The sequence below is a fragment of the Microtus oregoni genome, unplaced genomic scaffold (genome assembly GCF_018167655.1).
Source record: "Microtus oregoni isolate MIOR12 unplaced genomic scaffold, Mior012 000013F_ref0000133, whole genome shotgun sequence".
Classification (NCBI taxonomy): Eukaryota; Metazoa; Chordata; class Mammalia; order Rodentia; family Cricetidae; genus Microtus; species Microtus oregoni.
This window is the reverse complement of record NW_024543072.1, coordinates 36730245-36744402: the sequence shown is the minus strand read 5'-3', so window position 1 is coordinate 36744402 and position 14158 is coordinate 36730245. Positions and strand designations below refer to the sequence as shown.

Below are 14158 nucleotides of genomic sequence, written 5' to 3'. Positions count from 1 at the left end.
CAACATGTAATATTACATGTTTTTTATTCTTCTATAATAGCTATAGGAAAATAATAGTAAAACATTTTGGTGCAGTAATAACTATTGATATGATTTCTGGAGACATAGCAAAAGGATTGAGGGTTCTGTGTCTTTTCTAGGCTCCTAGATGTTCATTCTTTTTGCTTTTTTTTGTATTGCATTGAAAGTAATTTCTATTCATTAACTTATTGCTCAATACACTACTATCCTCTGCCAAATAACACCTTAAATCACAGTGGTCTAATAATGTAAACCTTTCCAATTCAGCTCTTTACTATATCAAACTATACATTTTCAGGAGCTGTGTGTGGTGGTACATGCTGCTAACCAAAGCATTGGGCGAGTGGAGACAGGATCAGGAGTTCAAAACCAGTCTTGGCTACATGAAACCATCTCAAAAATACTCTTATTTCCTTTTTACTTTTATTTTCTCAAAGTTTCCCTTCCCTCCCCTTCCCCTAGCCTCTTCCCCTATCTCCCTTCTCCCTCAGATCAACTCCTCTTCCATTTTTCTTTAAAAAAACAAACAAACAAAAAAGCAGCCCCTCTCAGGGATAACCACCAAGTTTGGCCTAATAAGATACCATAAAACTTGGCACAAACCCTGAATGAGACAACCCAGTAGGAGGCAAGAGTCAGGACACCCCCATAATCATTAGGAGCACCTCAAGAACACTAAGCTACACAACCATAAGGTATATGTAGAGGATATAGCTTAGACTCATCCAGGCTCCGTGATTGTGGTTTCAGTCTCTGTGAGTTCCTATGAGCCCTGCTTAGTTGATTCCACGGGCTGTGATCTGATGGTGTCCTCTCCACAAACCCTCTGGCTCCTATAATTCTTCCTCCCCGTCTTCTGTAGGGTTCCCCAAGTTCTGCCTAATGTTTGGCTGTGGGTCTCAGCATCTGCTTCCATCAGCTGCTGGGTGAAGCCTCTCTGATGACATTGGTTAGGCACCAATGGATGAGTATAACAGACTCTCGTTAGGAATCATTCACTGACATTTTGTCATGTGTGGTTCTATCCTGGGTCTCTGGGCTGACCTGGCTCTAGCTCCTGGCCATCCAGGCAGTGTCAGATGTGGTCTCCCTCTCATGGCTTGGGCCACAAGTTGTACCAGTCATGGATTGGACACTCTTGCAAGTTCTGTGCCACCATTGTCCTAGCACATCTTATAAGATTGCAGTGTGAAGGCTTTGTGGCTGGCTGATGATGTCCTAGTTCCACTGCTAGGAGCCTTGCCTGGGTTGAGAAGATGACCACTTTGGGCTCCGAATCCCCCATTGCTAGGAGGCTTCATTAGGTCCACTCCTGTAAATTCCAGGGAGTTTCCACTGCACTGGGTCTCTGTATCGCCACTCAGATGCCCCCAGTTGCAGTCATTTCTCCCAGTACTCTTTCCTGGCATCCCTCCCTCCCCACCTGATCCCTCCTGTTCCCATCCCACCTGCCCCAAGTCTGCCACAAAATCTATTTCCCCTTCTTAAAAAAAAATCTAGATAAATGCATTTTCACCTTACTTGGCATTAACTTATATGAATTATTTTAATTTGGGTTATTTTTCTACAGGAAAAGAAATGAACACATGTAAAATTTTATATAGAATAAACTTTATTTTTTAATTAAAGACACAGATCAAAAATAAAAGTTTTATGTACATATAACATAGTGCAAACAAAAGACCTTAAACACCATGGGTAGACACATTGCTGGAAACAGAAGGATGATGGGGTGGGGGGATGGGCTTAGGAAGGTCGGCCTGGAACTGCAGGAGGGGGTCGCCTAGTAAAAACAAAACAAAATAATAAAAAAGGAAAAACATGTAGAGGGAGAAGACAATGTTTAAATTATAAAATAAATCCAAATAATGGCATGCAAAAATATTCCACAAAAGTCTAATTCAAACAAAAGAATAAACAAATAAACAAAAACCCAAATAAAGCAAGAGACCAGACAGTCATGCAGGAGACATGAGAGCACACCGCACAGCAAAGCTAGCAGCAATCCGGATTCTCCCAAGGCACTAGCAGCATGCTACGGCATTTGTGCCCGTTCAAAAATGTTACTCTGTTAGACTGTAGCATTCTAAATCCTTGCCATCAAACTTAGGTGTATTAGGATCAGTATTAAATATATCTTTTAGACGGCATACTTGATTTCTAACCCTAATTTTATGACTCCCCCGAGTTATTTCTGAAGATGTAAATGGTGGACAGGAAGTGCTATAGGGTTCTGTTGACTGAAATCAGTTCACTCCCTCAGGCCTTCCGCTGGCACCTGACTAGTGAAATATTTTTCAAAGTGAGGAAATTTATAGGTCTCAAGATCAAATGAGCAACATCATCCCAGCACAGCTTGGGAGCTAATTTACAGTTAGGAATTTGTAACTGAGAATCTGAGGTTGTGCAGTATGGCAGCCTAGGGTGAGTCTAGGAAACATAGTAGGCCTAGGCTGGTTCTTGGTGGTCCCAGAATTTGTGTGAATTCCCTCTGTCTTAGAGCAAGGAACAGTGAAAATCCTGATTTATTGGGAAGCAAGTCCAGGGTATACACACTCTGGTTTTCTGGATACTTCTCTAGATTCCTAGCCTGCCTCACTTCCCATGAGTTGGGGAGTCGGGGTCCAGAGTTGTGTTGCTGCCTGACATAAGCCACTAGAATTTGAGATGATTTCCAGCTCCAGGGGATATAGAAACCTCTATGTTGCAAGGGACAGCTTTGTAGCAGACAAAGGACAGGACAAAGAAGGACCGCCCAGTGGGTTCCAGCAGAAGTCTGCACTTCAATTCCCTCTTTCTAACCAAGTCACTGTGAACTGACTCTTGTGGGCCTGTGAGATCATCTCAAACCCGTCCCTCTGTGGGACTTCACCTTGAACTACCTGGCCAGATATCCCGCAATGTACCTCCTTCTTGCTAAGATGACAGTTGGGTCTATAAAAAGCAAAGCCCCAAATGCTTCCTTTTGCTCTTTTTTGAAATCTTTTTGAGATGTTAATGGAACCAAACTGAGGGGACTTTTTCTTGAGGAGTGGTTACCTTTCCCAAAGTCCTGAACCAATTTTTCTCCAGTCCAATTTAATCTGGCTACGTTAAGGAGGTCTCCCATCTCTTTAAATGATGAAAAACTTGTTCTTAGTCCCTGACCTACCAACTGTGGGGGGCCTGCAAGCCTTGGGCTTTGAGAGATCTCGGTAATGGTGTCCCTGGTGTTTTCATGACGAAAGTGTAATTGCATTTCTGTCAGGCTGAATGAGATTTATCACCTGCCCAGCAAACGAACTATTTTTGAGTTCTGAAGGGGCTGTAGAACACTCTAATTACCTCAGCATGGTGGGGAGGTGAGCCATTAAACCTAACAGCAAGTCCACAGTGTTGAAGAGACATTCTGCGAGCAGATGCCAAGAACACCTTCCCATGGGAGCCAGTTTGGTGTTCCAACCCAGAAACAGGATCAGACATATTATGCCCGAAAACAGATTTCACTGGCAGCAAGAAAATTTGCTTTAGACATCATGGTGACATTCCCTCAGCAGCTCCTTTCTTTTCATCCTCACTTACCCCGTATCAAACGTTCCTGTTGCTGTCAGGAAAGCACCACTGATAATAACAGCGTCACTGGATCTGTTAGTTCGGCCATGGATTATGACAGGTTTTTTTTTTTGGTTTTTTTTTTTTTGTTTTTTGTTTTTTTTTTGGCTATTCCCTTTTCAGAATTCTATATTTATAGAGTGTTTGAAGGCAAGTGCTGAACATGTGTGGTTTACATGGAAAGACTACCAAAAGTCCTGGAGTACTGAATTAACAAATTTCAGAGCTCAATAACTATATTCGCAGACCCATATAATGTAGTTGAGATTATATATGCAGGTTATATTTTATTAAATGTTCAGAAAAATAACTTCACAGATACGTTTTTCCAAATTCAAAGAAAAAGAGAGGAAAACGTCATTAAAAAATATTGGTAAGAACGGATGAAACCCTCTCAGCTCTGCCCCACTGCTACAATTTAAGCTGGTGGTGCCCTCGCCCTGGGATGAACTCTTGGAGGGTTTTCTTTCTCTGCTCTCTCTAGTCTGTGGAATCTCACCAAACAAACTCTGCTTGCTTGCTTTGCCCATCTTTTAGATAGCTTAGCATCCCACCACAGATGAGTAAGCCGGAATCATGGGGAAGTGAGGAAAGAAAGGCAACAGGAATGGGGTGTCCTCACATCTTCTCTGGGGAAGTTTAACTTTAAATAGCTGGCTTCTTCATTCACCATAACCTCATAAGTATAATGAAATTAGTCAACGCAGTCTCCCCCCCCCCCCCCCCCGCGGAAAGGGGAGGAGAGAAAGTAAGGTAGGAAATGACGAGTTTCCACCCAAGTTTGGTAAGAATCGGTGCCCGTGCGCACCTCTTCTGTTTCCATGCACCTTGTCTTTCGGGATCTGCCTCCAAGAAGCTCAGGCACCATTGGCACAAAGCTGCCAGTGCTTCCGGATGTCCGTCCTGAGCTGGGACTTCACCTTGCTCTGGCGCTTGAACTCATCACACAACTTTTTGTTGGTGTCAGTAACTGTAAAGTAATCACCACATCCAATGGCTTTGCCTTGTGCCTAGTGTCCCCAAAGTGCTGTTTCCTGAAGCAGGTGACTTAGAACACTAGTTCTGTGGGACGGTGCACGAATGAAGCTTTTCTGATCAAGGAAGTCGGAGAAGCTTGTGGACACTATCACTCCAAGAATCAGTGTAATCTTATTTATTTTCTTTCAGTAAAAGCCATTTACATTGTAGCTGCCATCTCCCAAAGTATACCGTTAAAATCACTCTTAGTGTCTGCGTACGAGCTTTATTACAAGCTCAGGAGAGGCGCTTTGGGAGGCTTTGAATTAAGTCAGTAATTTTAGTCCATATCTCTTGCATATATTCTAATTCCTATGTCACTCCAGCACCAATAAACAACCCATTGTGTGACAGTATCAAGAGTTGGGAGAAGAATGTGGGTGGAGTCAGGTTGAGTCTCATGAGACCAGATGCTAGATGTGTTTCTCAAAGTGCAATTAAAAGGTTGCGGCAGAAAGATGGGAATCTTGAGAACAAATCAAGCAGAGATTTACAATGATGACAGAATTGCTTTGAAAATACAAATGGAAAGGTGCCAAAGAGTGACAATACTGTTCTTTGGGTTTTTAGAAGTTATTCCAAATATTATTAGCATACATTAAAATAGTGTGCTTAAAACCAAACACAAGTGACTAGCCTGGTTCCTACCCACAATCTCCCCCAGTAGGCTCCGTCCATTGAAGGCATGGCTTCTCCATTTGTGGGAAATGGATCGAGAAGGAAATTGCATCTGAGAAGAGCAATCTGTCCAGCTCTCTCTCCTATGATTATATAATCCTGCTCGTGCCTGGCAAGTTAAACCCTTATTGTCTTCACTTTGGTGGCACAGCCTAGAACCATACATGGTTAGGGAGCTACCATCAGAGCTAGTAACCAAGAGTGTTTATTATCTGGAAACACAATTAGGAAAAGGATTGTCTGTACCTACTGAGCACTTATCTTTTCTTCTTACTGGACACATTGCAGGTTCACTGCCCCGCGAGCAGGTAACACACACTAGCCAGGTTCTCAGTGTTTGTCTTCTGTTGACCTAACATGAAAATAAGCTATCCTTCCTCCTACTTCCTGGTTTTTCCCGCAAAGACTTCTTTTCCAGGAGCAAACGGTCACATGGCTTCTTGGCAAAGGTTATACTGGGGTGCTGTCTGAGGCTAGAATCCTACAACCTATTATTTCAAATCAGTAGGAAGTGTCACCCCCCCCCCCCTTCCTTTGATTTACCTGATCTGCTCTAGAAATCTCCTTCTCTTAAGGACAGAAATGCAAAAACCCTATCACTCTCCACTTTAGTAATGTTGGACGAATCTGAGCAAAGGGGCAATAGGAATTTACTTGCAGGTGTTTCCGAAATGCATAGGCTCAAATGTATACAAGAATGAGGAATTGGGGATTCCTTCAAAGGTAATAATTTATTTCAGGTTTGAAATACAGTTTCACATTTTCACAATAGGTACATGACCTTCAAGGATGATACAGGCTTTAGGAATTTGCTTCAAAAATCCCATTCACAGAATCCATATTAATCCAGCATTAAGAAATTCCAAAAGTGCCAAAAGAGAGAGAGAGAGAGAGAGAGAGAAACAGTGAAAAGTATTTTGGCTCATGTTAATTAAAGAATAGACGGGGAAGACAATATTTGACTACTACATACTCATGATTCCTAAAAAAGCAAAAAAAGAAATTTGACTCAGAACAGGGAGAGAAGAGGAATACATACAAGTCTATGAAACAAAAGCAGTGTATATGGACTCAAACACCCAAGGTCAGAGTGCTAGGGTTTCTGAGAAATGATTTCCACAGATTGGCAGCAGTCAATAAAAGACAGTGGGGTACTTTTTGTATAATTTGAAAATATTATGAGTAAAGTTTGGGGAATTTAAAGGTAAAGGCAACAAGAAGTCATGCCTTGAGCGGAGTCACATGTGAAGCCCTTGACCAGAGGAATGCGAAGTCACTCCAGGACACCAGCACGAACAGACCTTAAACAGGAGATTCTCTGAGGTTCTCGTCTCTTGCTCTCACACACACAAATATTTTTACATGTATTTATATATACACAACTAACAATGCATACACTATATATACTTCAAAAACATCATTAAAGTTTCACATACAGAGCACCACAAATTTAAACGTATCTGCTAGACAGACAGCCCATTTTTTGAAAGACAAATTGAGTTCTTTAGGAAAGCCTAAATGATCTGATGAATTATCCATTGTTTCTCTAAAATTGGCTTCATTCACAGGAACTCTGAGTTCACAGCTAGTAGTCCTCGACGAAATGACATAAAACTCATGACTTGAGTCTTATACACAATCTTCTCTCACTGAACTATGATAGTTTGGAGATCTGTTTAAGCTTTATTCTCCATCTTACGGGGATCCCCATTGATTTAAAGTTATTCTACAGTTTTCCAAATGCAAAAGGTTCACCTGAAAGAGTAGCTAGCATGCCTCCAAGGAATTAAGCAACCTGTTCCCTGCATGTGTGACAGTTTTGCTCGGAAAGATACATTCCTTTCATTTTACTTTTACTGCAGAGAACAAATGAGCATACAGATCAACTTAGCTTCTTCTTCTTTTTTTTTTTTTTTTTGGTTTTTCGAGACAGGGTTTCTCTGTGGTTTTGGAGCCTGTCCTGGAACTAGCTCTTGTAGACCAGGCTGGTCTCAAACTCACAGAGATCCACCTGCCTCTGCCTCCCAAGTGCTGGGATTAAAGGCGTGCGCCACCACCGCCCGGCTCAACTTAGCTTCTTAAGAGTCAGCTCAACAACCCTCAAATATCGGAGTTTAGAGAAAAGCTTCCAAACCTCATCCTTTTTAGCAGAGTATCGCTAAAGGGTAATTCCTTTAGGCAGCAGTGCTGTGGGTTTCAATACTAATGACTATAGACATTACTCTACCTTATCATGGTTATCATAAGCTTTGTGTCCCTCAGGATATATACAGTATGAGTTATAAAATCTTGTGTATCTCATGTATGTTATGAGAAATGAACTACTGTAATCACAAGTTATGGCAGATCTTCCCAACATAGATCATACATTAGCACAGTTAAAAAATATATTCATATTCTTACATACTGAGCACAGATTTATACTGATATTTATGCTCATACATATATATATATATAATGCACATGTTAAGACATTCATGCTTAATGGCACTTCTGCAAGTGCTTTTGAACCTACTTACTCAAAAAGGACACAGATACATGTTTCCTATGTATGTAGTGGATTGCTGGGGACATGCAGAGAAAATGAGTACAGAGAAAACATCGACACTCATCATATACTGGTATCAGGTCCCATTTTGTATTTTAGAGTTATGACTACAGTCTAGAAATCACAGATTAATCTATGTAGCTACTTAATTCTAAATTCAGAGTGCTTATATCACATGAATTGTTTATTATGCTTTTGGATAGAATGAGTATGTATCTGCATGAACAGCGGAATTGCGGATGAAGAGACCCTACTGCTCTTCTATATGCTATAAACACATCTAAAAGCAATTTGTTAGATGATTTTTGAGAATGTATCTGTTCTAAATCAATACTATTTCATAGTCCATCCACAATTGAGTAAATGGCTATTCCAGTTAGACAACATGCATGCAGAATTTAGCATGTGACAGTAAAACTGCATTTACTTATCAAACGAGTACAGTTAATTTTTTTCAAATCCTAAAAACACTGGGATTATTACGATGATGATGCTAGACAAGATAGAGCAACATCTATTGTGCTGACATCAGAAGCATCAGTCAGGAGATGAGAAATGGGATGGGAACTGAAAGGCCCTTCAGTCTTACATTCCCATCTTAAGGCCTGATGTGCACCGCCACTCCGCAAACTCTGCACACACTAGAACGTCAGGCTCCACTCACACTGCTGTCTCCTCTTAGCAGGATGAAAACCCTCCAAACAGAAAATATTCTGGAGTGCATTGCTGAAATTCTGGGGGTGGGGTGGACTGGGGAGTGCTTGGTGCCACCAGATATAACACAGTAGCAAAGAGACCAAAACTGTCCAGACAAATAAAGACATTTGGGACAGGGCATCTGTGGATCAAGAAGCAAAAGCCAAAGTTGACAAATGCCATTGCTATGACCGTCTAAGATCAGTGGGAAGAAACTTGGAGAGACAAATCCCCAGTTTGCCTTGCCATCGGTTTGTGCTGATCTGAGACTACACCAGCGGTTTTCTGCAATACTTTCCTCTGACAGAAGGAAAATTTTGAAAGACAGCAAGATGCAAAACCACAGTAAGTACACAGCCAAACCCTGAAGCATGTGATTTGTTAGTTGCTTATTTTAGAGAACTCAAAGGAAGAAGCAGAGCAAATCCTAAGAGGAGGGAGCTTTGTCTGATTATGAAGGTTTGCTTAATGTTTTTCCATTTAGCTGGGTCACCTTTTTCAAAGACAATATGCATCTTGTATATGAGTTCCATTCACGGAGATTTATTTTCCAATGGGAAATATGACAGAAGTGAGGAGTGATGATATTATGTCCCTTTTGTATGCCAAATATAAGTGGAATATAGCCCATTAGAATAAGTTCAACGCAGTGCCATTTAACTTGGAATTATTTTCTTTTTAAAATAATGGTTAAAAGTTTTTATGTCATACTTTAGGGCTACCTGCTTTGGCTAGAAACTACACAGGAAATTAAAATGAAGTTCACATACAAATCATGTTTGCTGCTTTCAAAGGGAGACACCACAGTTAGTAAAACCTGATTTACTTCTGTGACTAAGGAATAATGTCATGGGACGCACAATTTAGTGGATGCTCATTCGGCTGTCTGGGAGCAGTTAGCTGACAGCATCCCAGTTGGCTTCTAGCTGTTTCCTACATGTGAATCATCTGGCCATATGTAGGTAGTTCAAAACTTAGCCTCAAGGCTAAACTATTAGCCTCTGGGCTAGACTGCTCTTGTAAGTTTTAGAAATCCTGTCCATTTAAAATTTGTTCTGCAGATCAATATTGCAAAGGCATTTTGGGGAGCAAGTTGGAGCAGGGCATCTGTAAACATGTGAGCTGTGCTCTTAAACCATGGTATCCCTGAGTTTCCATACCAGGGGTGATACTTTCATGCAACTGTGTCATTACGCTGCAGGAGTTAAGAGAGGCTGGAATGGGTAGAGACATTAAAGTTGTTTTAAAGGGATCCTTGCATACTCATTTATATGTAAACCATAGGAATCATGTATTAACTTACATTTAACTTTGCTCCAGTCAAAACAATAATCATAAAAACTAAATGGAGTTAGTTACCCATGTCAAAAAAATCAACTGTAAAATTAAATATTTTTAATGTCAGCCTTCCTTCATTAGAGTCTATTAAGAAGTAAATACATAAGATAATAAATTATGTTTCCCTAGACACTTTTAGAAAGATGATATTTTTGCTTCTTCCTTGAACTCTGAAAGTAGCCAAATAGATTGACTTATTTTTGGTTCTTACCAAAAAACCCAGGCATTGCTTCGCTGCTGCTTGAGCTTCTAGCACGAAGCACAGTCCACTGGTTCTGGGAGGAGCTCCCTAGAGCAAACCCTGCAGGCATTCCCTCTGCTGACTGCCTCAAGCTCCTGAAAAGCTTCCACCTTCAGTAGCCCTAATTTTAAAACCTCGCCTCCTAGCAGTCTTATGAAATAAGGAGAAGAATTCTAAATAGGTGATTGTGGAGTAGGTAGTGGCATTAATATCAGACAATAGAGTCTCTGCCATCCTAAACAGAATGTGGGGAGAAACTTGTGCGGCTCAAAGCTCATTCTTACGTTTGTTAAGAATTGGTATAACTGCTCTGTAGAGATCTGAGAAAACTCTTCAGACATATGTTGAGTAGACAAATGGTACCAAAGTATAGGGCTGCTATACAAAACTACCTCGGTCAGTTAAGGTTAACAGTTAACATGTTAAGTCTTTCTACAGGCTAGCAGTTCTTCACGTCAAACCCCAAAGGTCTGCCATACCATGAGCAATGAAGATGGGTGATGGGTACATTAGTAAAACTGGCTACTTGCCTATGGATGTCCACACATGCGCGTACTCATGGTTGACCGCAAAGCTTACAGAATATGTTGCTTTTGCAGAAATCGTTAGTGATTAATTGCCATGCCAGACACTCCATTTAGTCTAACAGTGAGGATTCTAGTGGACGGATTATAGTGGGGCGAGTTGGCGATGGGGGTGGCCTCCGGCTAGAAAAAGAGAAAGAGACAGGTAAAGAAACAGGTATAATAGCAGAACCGTTCTTTCAGGACACTGACAAAGAGCCATGGTGTGCATGCGCATGCAATTCAGGTCAAGAGGAGTAGTCCCCCTCTGCAGCGATCCTAAGATTGTCACCTTTGAGTCCTCCAGCTATCCTAACTTTCAATGGATATTGTTTATTTTTCATTATGCAAATATTTATTAAAACCAAAGAGATTTCTCCCAATACTAATACAAATATGGAATAATTTGAAAGCCACCGTGGAACATACTGCACAGATCTCAGACAGTTGAGAACAATAGTTACAGAGCAGTGGTTCTCAAACTGGGTCACAACCCCTTTGGCAAATCTCTATCTCCAAAAATATTTACATCATGATTTATAACAGTGGCAAAATAACAGTTGTGAAGTCACAACAAAAATAATTTTATGTTTGGCGAGGGGTCACTACAACATGAGGAACTATATCAAAGGGTTCTGGTATTGAAGGCTAAGAACCACTGTTCCAGAGGGTGAACTGTGCTGAGGTGTGCCTGCTCCAGGAACTAATGAGGCGTGTTAAGTGTCAACAATGGTTTTGAGTCTTGGTCTCTGCCAGGAAGTTAGTTACCACTTCTCACTGCTCTTAGCAGTGGCTTTCCCTAATTTTTCTCTATTTTGCATCTAATTCGGACCATAGAAAATCGGAAATCAAGGCTTTTTTTTTCTTTTCTGCAGTGGTTATGAACAGGCTAGGTGTGAGCACCCATGTAAGCTACATGAGTGACAGCTCTATTTGGAGTTTTCCAGGGCTCATCAAGATTTGTAGTGGTATTAGCCAATATCTGGTTGGCCATGGCGTTTCTGAAAGCCATCCACGTGATTAAATGTTATTGTACTTCAGAAGTTCAACACTATCAAGTCATATTATTTATTCTTTGAACACATTTATGTTGCAAGTGTGCTAATGAGTTTTCTCTGTGTGTACTATATACTTATATAATACTATATACTATATACTTTGGAATAGTGTTTTATATTTCTCTAATTCAACACTTGACCTAAGTGGAATTTTTTTTGACTGATCTTCCCAGCTGAGATTTTTTTTCAAAAGACTATTTTTAGAATTGCAGTCATGTTTCTGAACTGGAAGCACTCAATTGATTGATTGGATACCTGTTTTCTGGGGTGAAACCCCACTGTTGGAAAAGTTGAAAAAAAATGATGGGGTGCCTCAAAACCACACCCTGTTTCCTGGTGGTTAGAGCTGGTCCTGACATTTGTGAAGGTCCTGACCTTGAAAACTGTCATCTCTCAGTTGAGTAACACACACACACACACACACACACACACACACACACACCACACCTCACAAGCTATAAGATAAAAGTCAAAGCCCAGGGGAAAGCAGAGCAGAAGGGATATTGTTGATTTAATAGTGAGACTATTGACTACTTAGCATGAAGTCATGGACAGTCCCCTTTTCCTCCTATACCTAAAAATTGGCTAGGAAACACCAGTACATTCTAATTTAATGTCCTGTGCTAGTTTTACTCTTCAGCAGTAACTAGATTTTTAAAAGGATGCATAGAGATACCTATTGGCAGAGGAACAAGCATAACTGATGGTAGCTGTGCAGTGAACAAGACCTTTTGCAGAAAGGCTTCTATGACCACCGGAACTGTTTGGCAATTCTCCATTGGGAAAAAGCAATTTTCTTACGATTATGCAAAAACAATTTCCCTTTTGTTAGTATATTCTCCCATGTTTGAGATGGCCATCATCCGTATTTTTTGAGCTTATATCCCAAGTCTTGAACCTGTACCAGTTTCTCTTTTGATGGGGAGGTCACAGGTCCGACGAGTGTCAGGCCGTGTTTAGTGTGGTGTTATATGTACTTTTGTTCACACTGACTGTTTGTTCATCTTTCTAGACTCTTCTCAGGGAAGGAGGCCCTCTCTGACCTACTTTCCCCTTCCACTTGCTCCAGTGACAGTGTGGTGAGTCATCACACTAGATTCTGACTAGGGTCACATTTCCATCTTTACTGGTTATTCACCTCAGTATACCCGAAGTGCCTGGCCCACAGCTTACCATCCACTTAGTGAGTATTGGAGAGCTGGATAAATAGAAAAATTACCCTGGAAGTTAATAACACCTGATGTTATATCATCCATTGGTCTCATCACATAGAAACAGTGTTTATTAATAGTGGCAGTAGCATACATATTTTCCAATTTGTTTTTTAGGTTGTATGGTTTTAAATTGTGTGTGTGTGTATGTACACTTATGAACGTAGGTACCTGCAGAGGCCAGAAGAAGGTGTTGAATTTCTCAGAGCTGAAGTTTCATCAGTTGTGAGTTACATTAGGAACAAAACTTGGGTCCTGTGGAAGAGCGGTATGTGTTCTCAACCACTGTGCTATCTCCCCCTCCCATATTGTGTGTGTGTGTGTGTAGGACTGAAAATTGGAGATTCTTCCTATGAGCTATTTTATTATTCAGTAATTTAGTGTTTGGAATAGTACTAAACAGTAGCATTGGCCAGGCAGTGGTGGTGCACGGCTTTAATCCCAGCATTTGGGAGGCAGACGGTGGCCGATCTCTGTGGGTTCGAGGCCAGCCTGGTCTACAGAGCAAGTTCCAAGACAGGCTCCAAAGCTACACAGAGAAACCCTGTCTTGGAAAACAAAACAAACAAAAAAGTATAACTAGAAAACAAACAAACAAAAGCCCAAAACAATGGCATCCTATCTCTAAGAAGTTTGACAAATAACAACCAATGGAGATGTATTTTTAGTAACTAAACAGTTATGAAATATGGGAGCTGAGAGCCAGAATTGAGACTTGAGGGATGAAGACCCTGCTGGGGTGTAATACTACGCTGGTTTAGGAGATGTCAGGCTATGAATTCAGTGAGACTCGGAATACAGAAGAGCAGATTGGATTGTTGTATGCAAACATGATAGGTTAGACAAAGGCTTGTAACCCAGAGAGAAAGGAATGCAGCTGAGATCTCCTGATCCTTTTGTTCTTGTCTTATATGTCACTTGCCAGCACTTTACTGCCTGAACTCTCAATACATTTAAAGTTCCTGGAGAATAGAGATTGCACATGCTGTTTCACTGTGTATATTAAGCATTGAGTACACTGAGATTCAGGAGCAATGAATACATATTTGCTGAACTATAGACAGATGCGTGAGTAACTGAAAAGTGCTCTAAACAAGATAGCCATTGAGGTTGGAGTCCTAGCTAGGTCAAGGTGAGCAGGTCCCATGAGGTCATGTGTATAACACGTTGGTGTTAGAGGCTTGTATTTGAGACAA

At 40.9% G+C, this 14158-nt stretch overlaps 1 protein-coding gene across 5 annotated transcripts in view; it reads right to left on the bottom strand.

The window, feature by feature from the left end:
• Window positions 1–1690: 1690 nt before the first annotated feature.
• Dnm3 (dynamin 3) overlaps window positions 1691–14158 on the bottom strand; it is a 467024-nt gene continuing 454556 nt past the window's right edge. For 4 of the 5 annotated variants that reach the window (XM_041662390.1, XM_041662391.1, XM_041662392.1 and 1 more), the window contains one exon: window positions 6020–10837. In XM_041662390.1, coding sequence (XP_041518324.1) covers window positions 10768–10837 — 70 coding nt within the window. In that variant the 3' untranslated portion in view covers window positions 6020–10767. Of the gene's footprint in view, window positions 1805–6019; window positions 10838–14158 lie in introns of those variants that run through there. The other variant, XM_041662394.1, reaches the window with a different exon arrangement.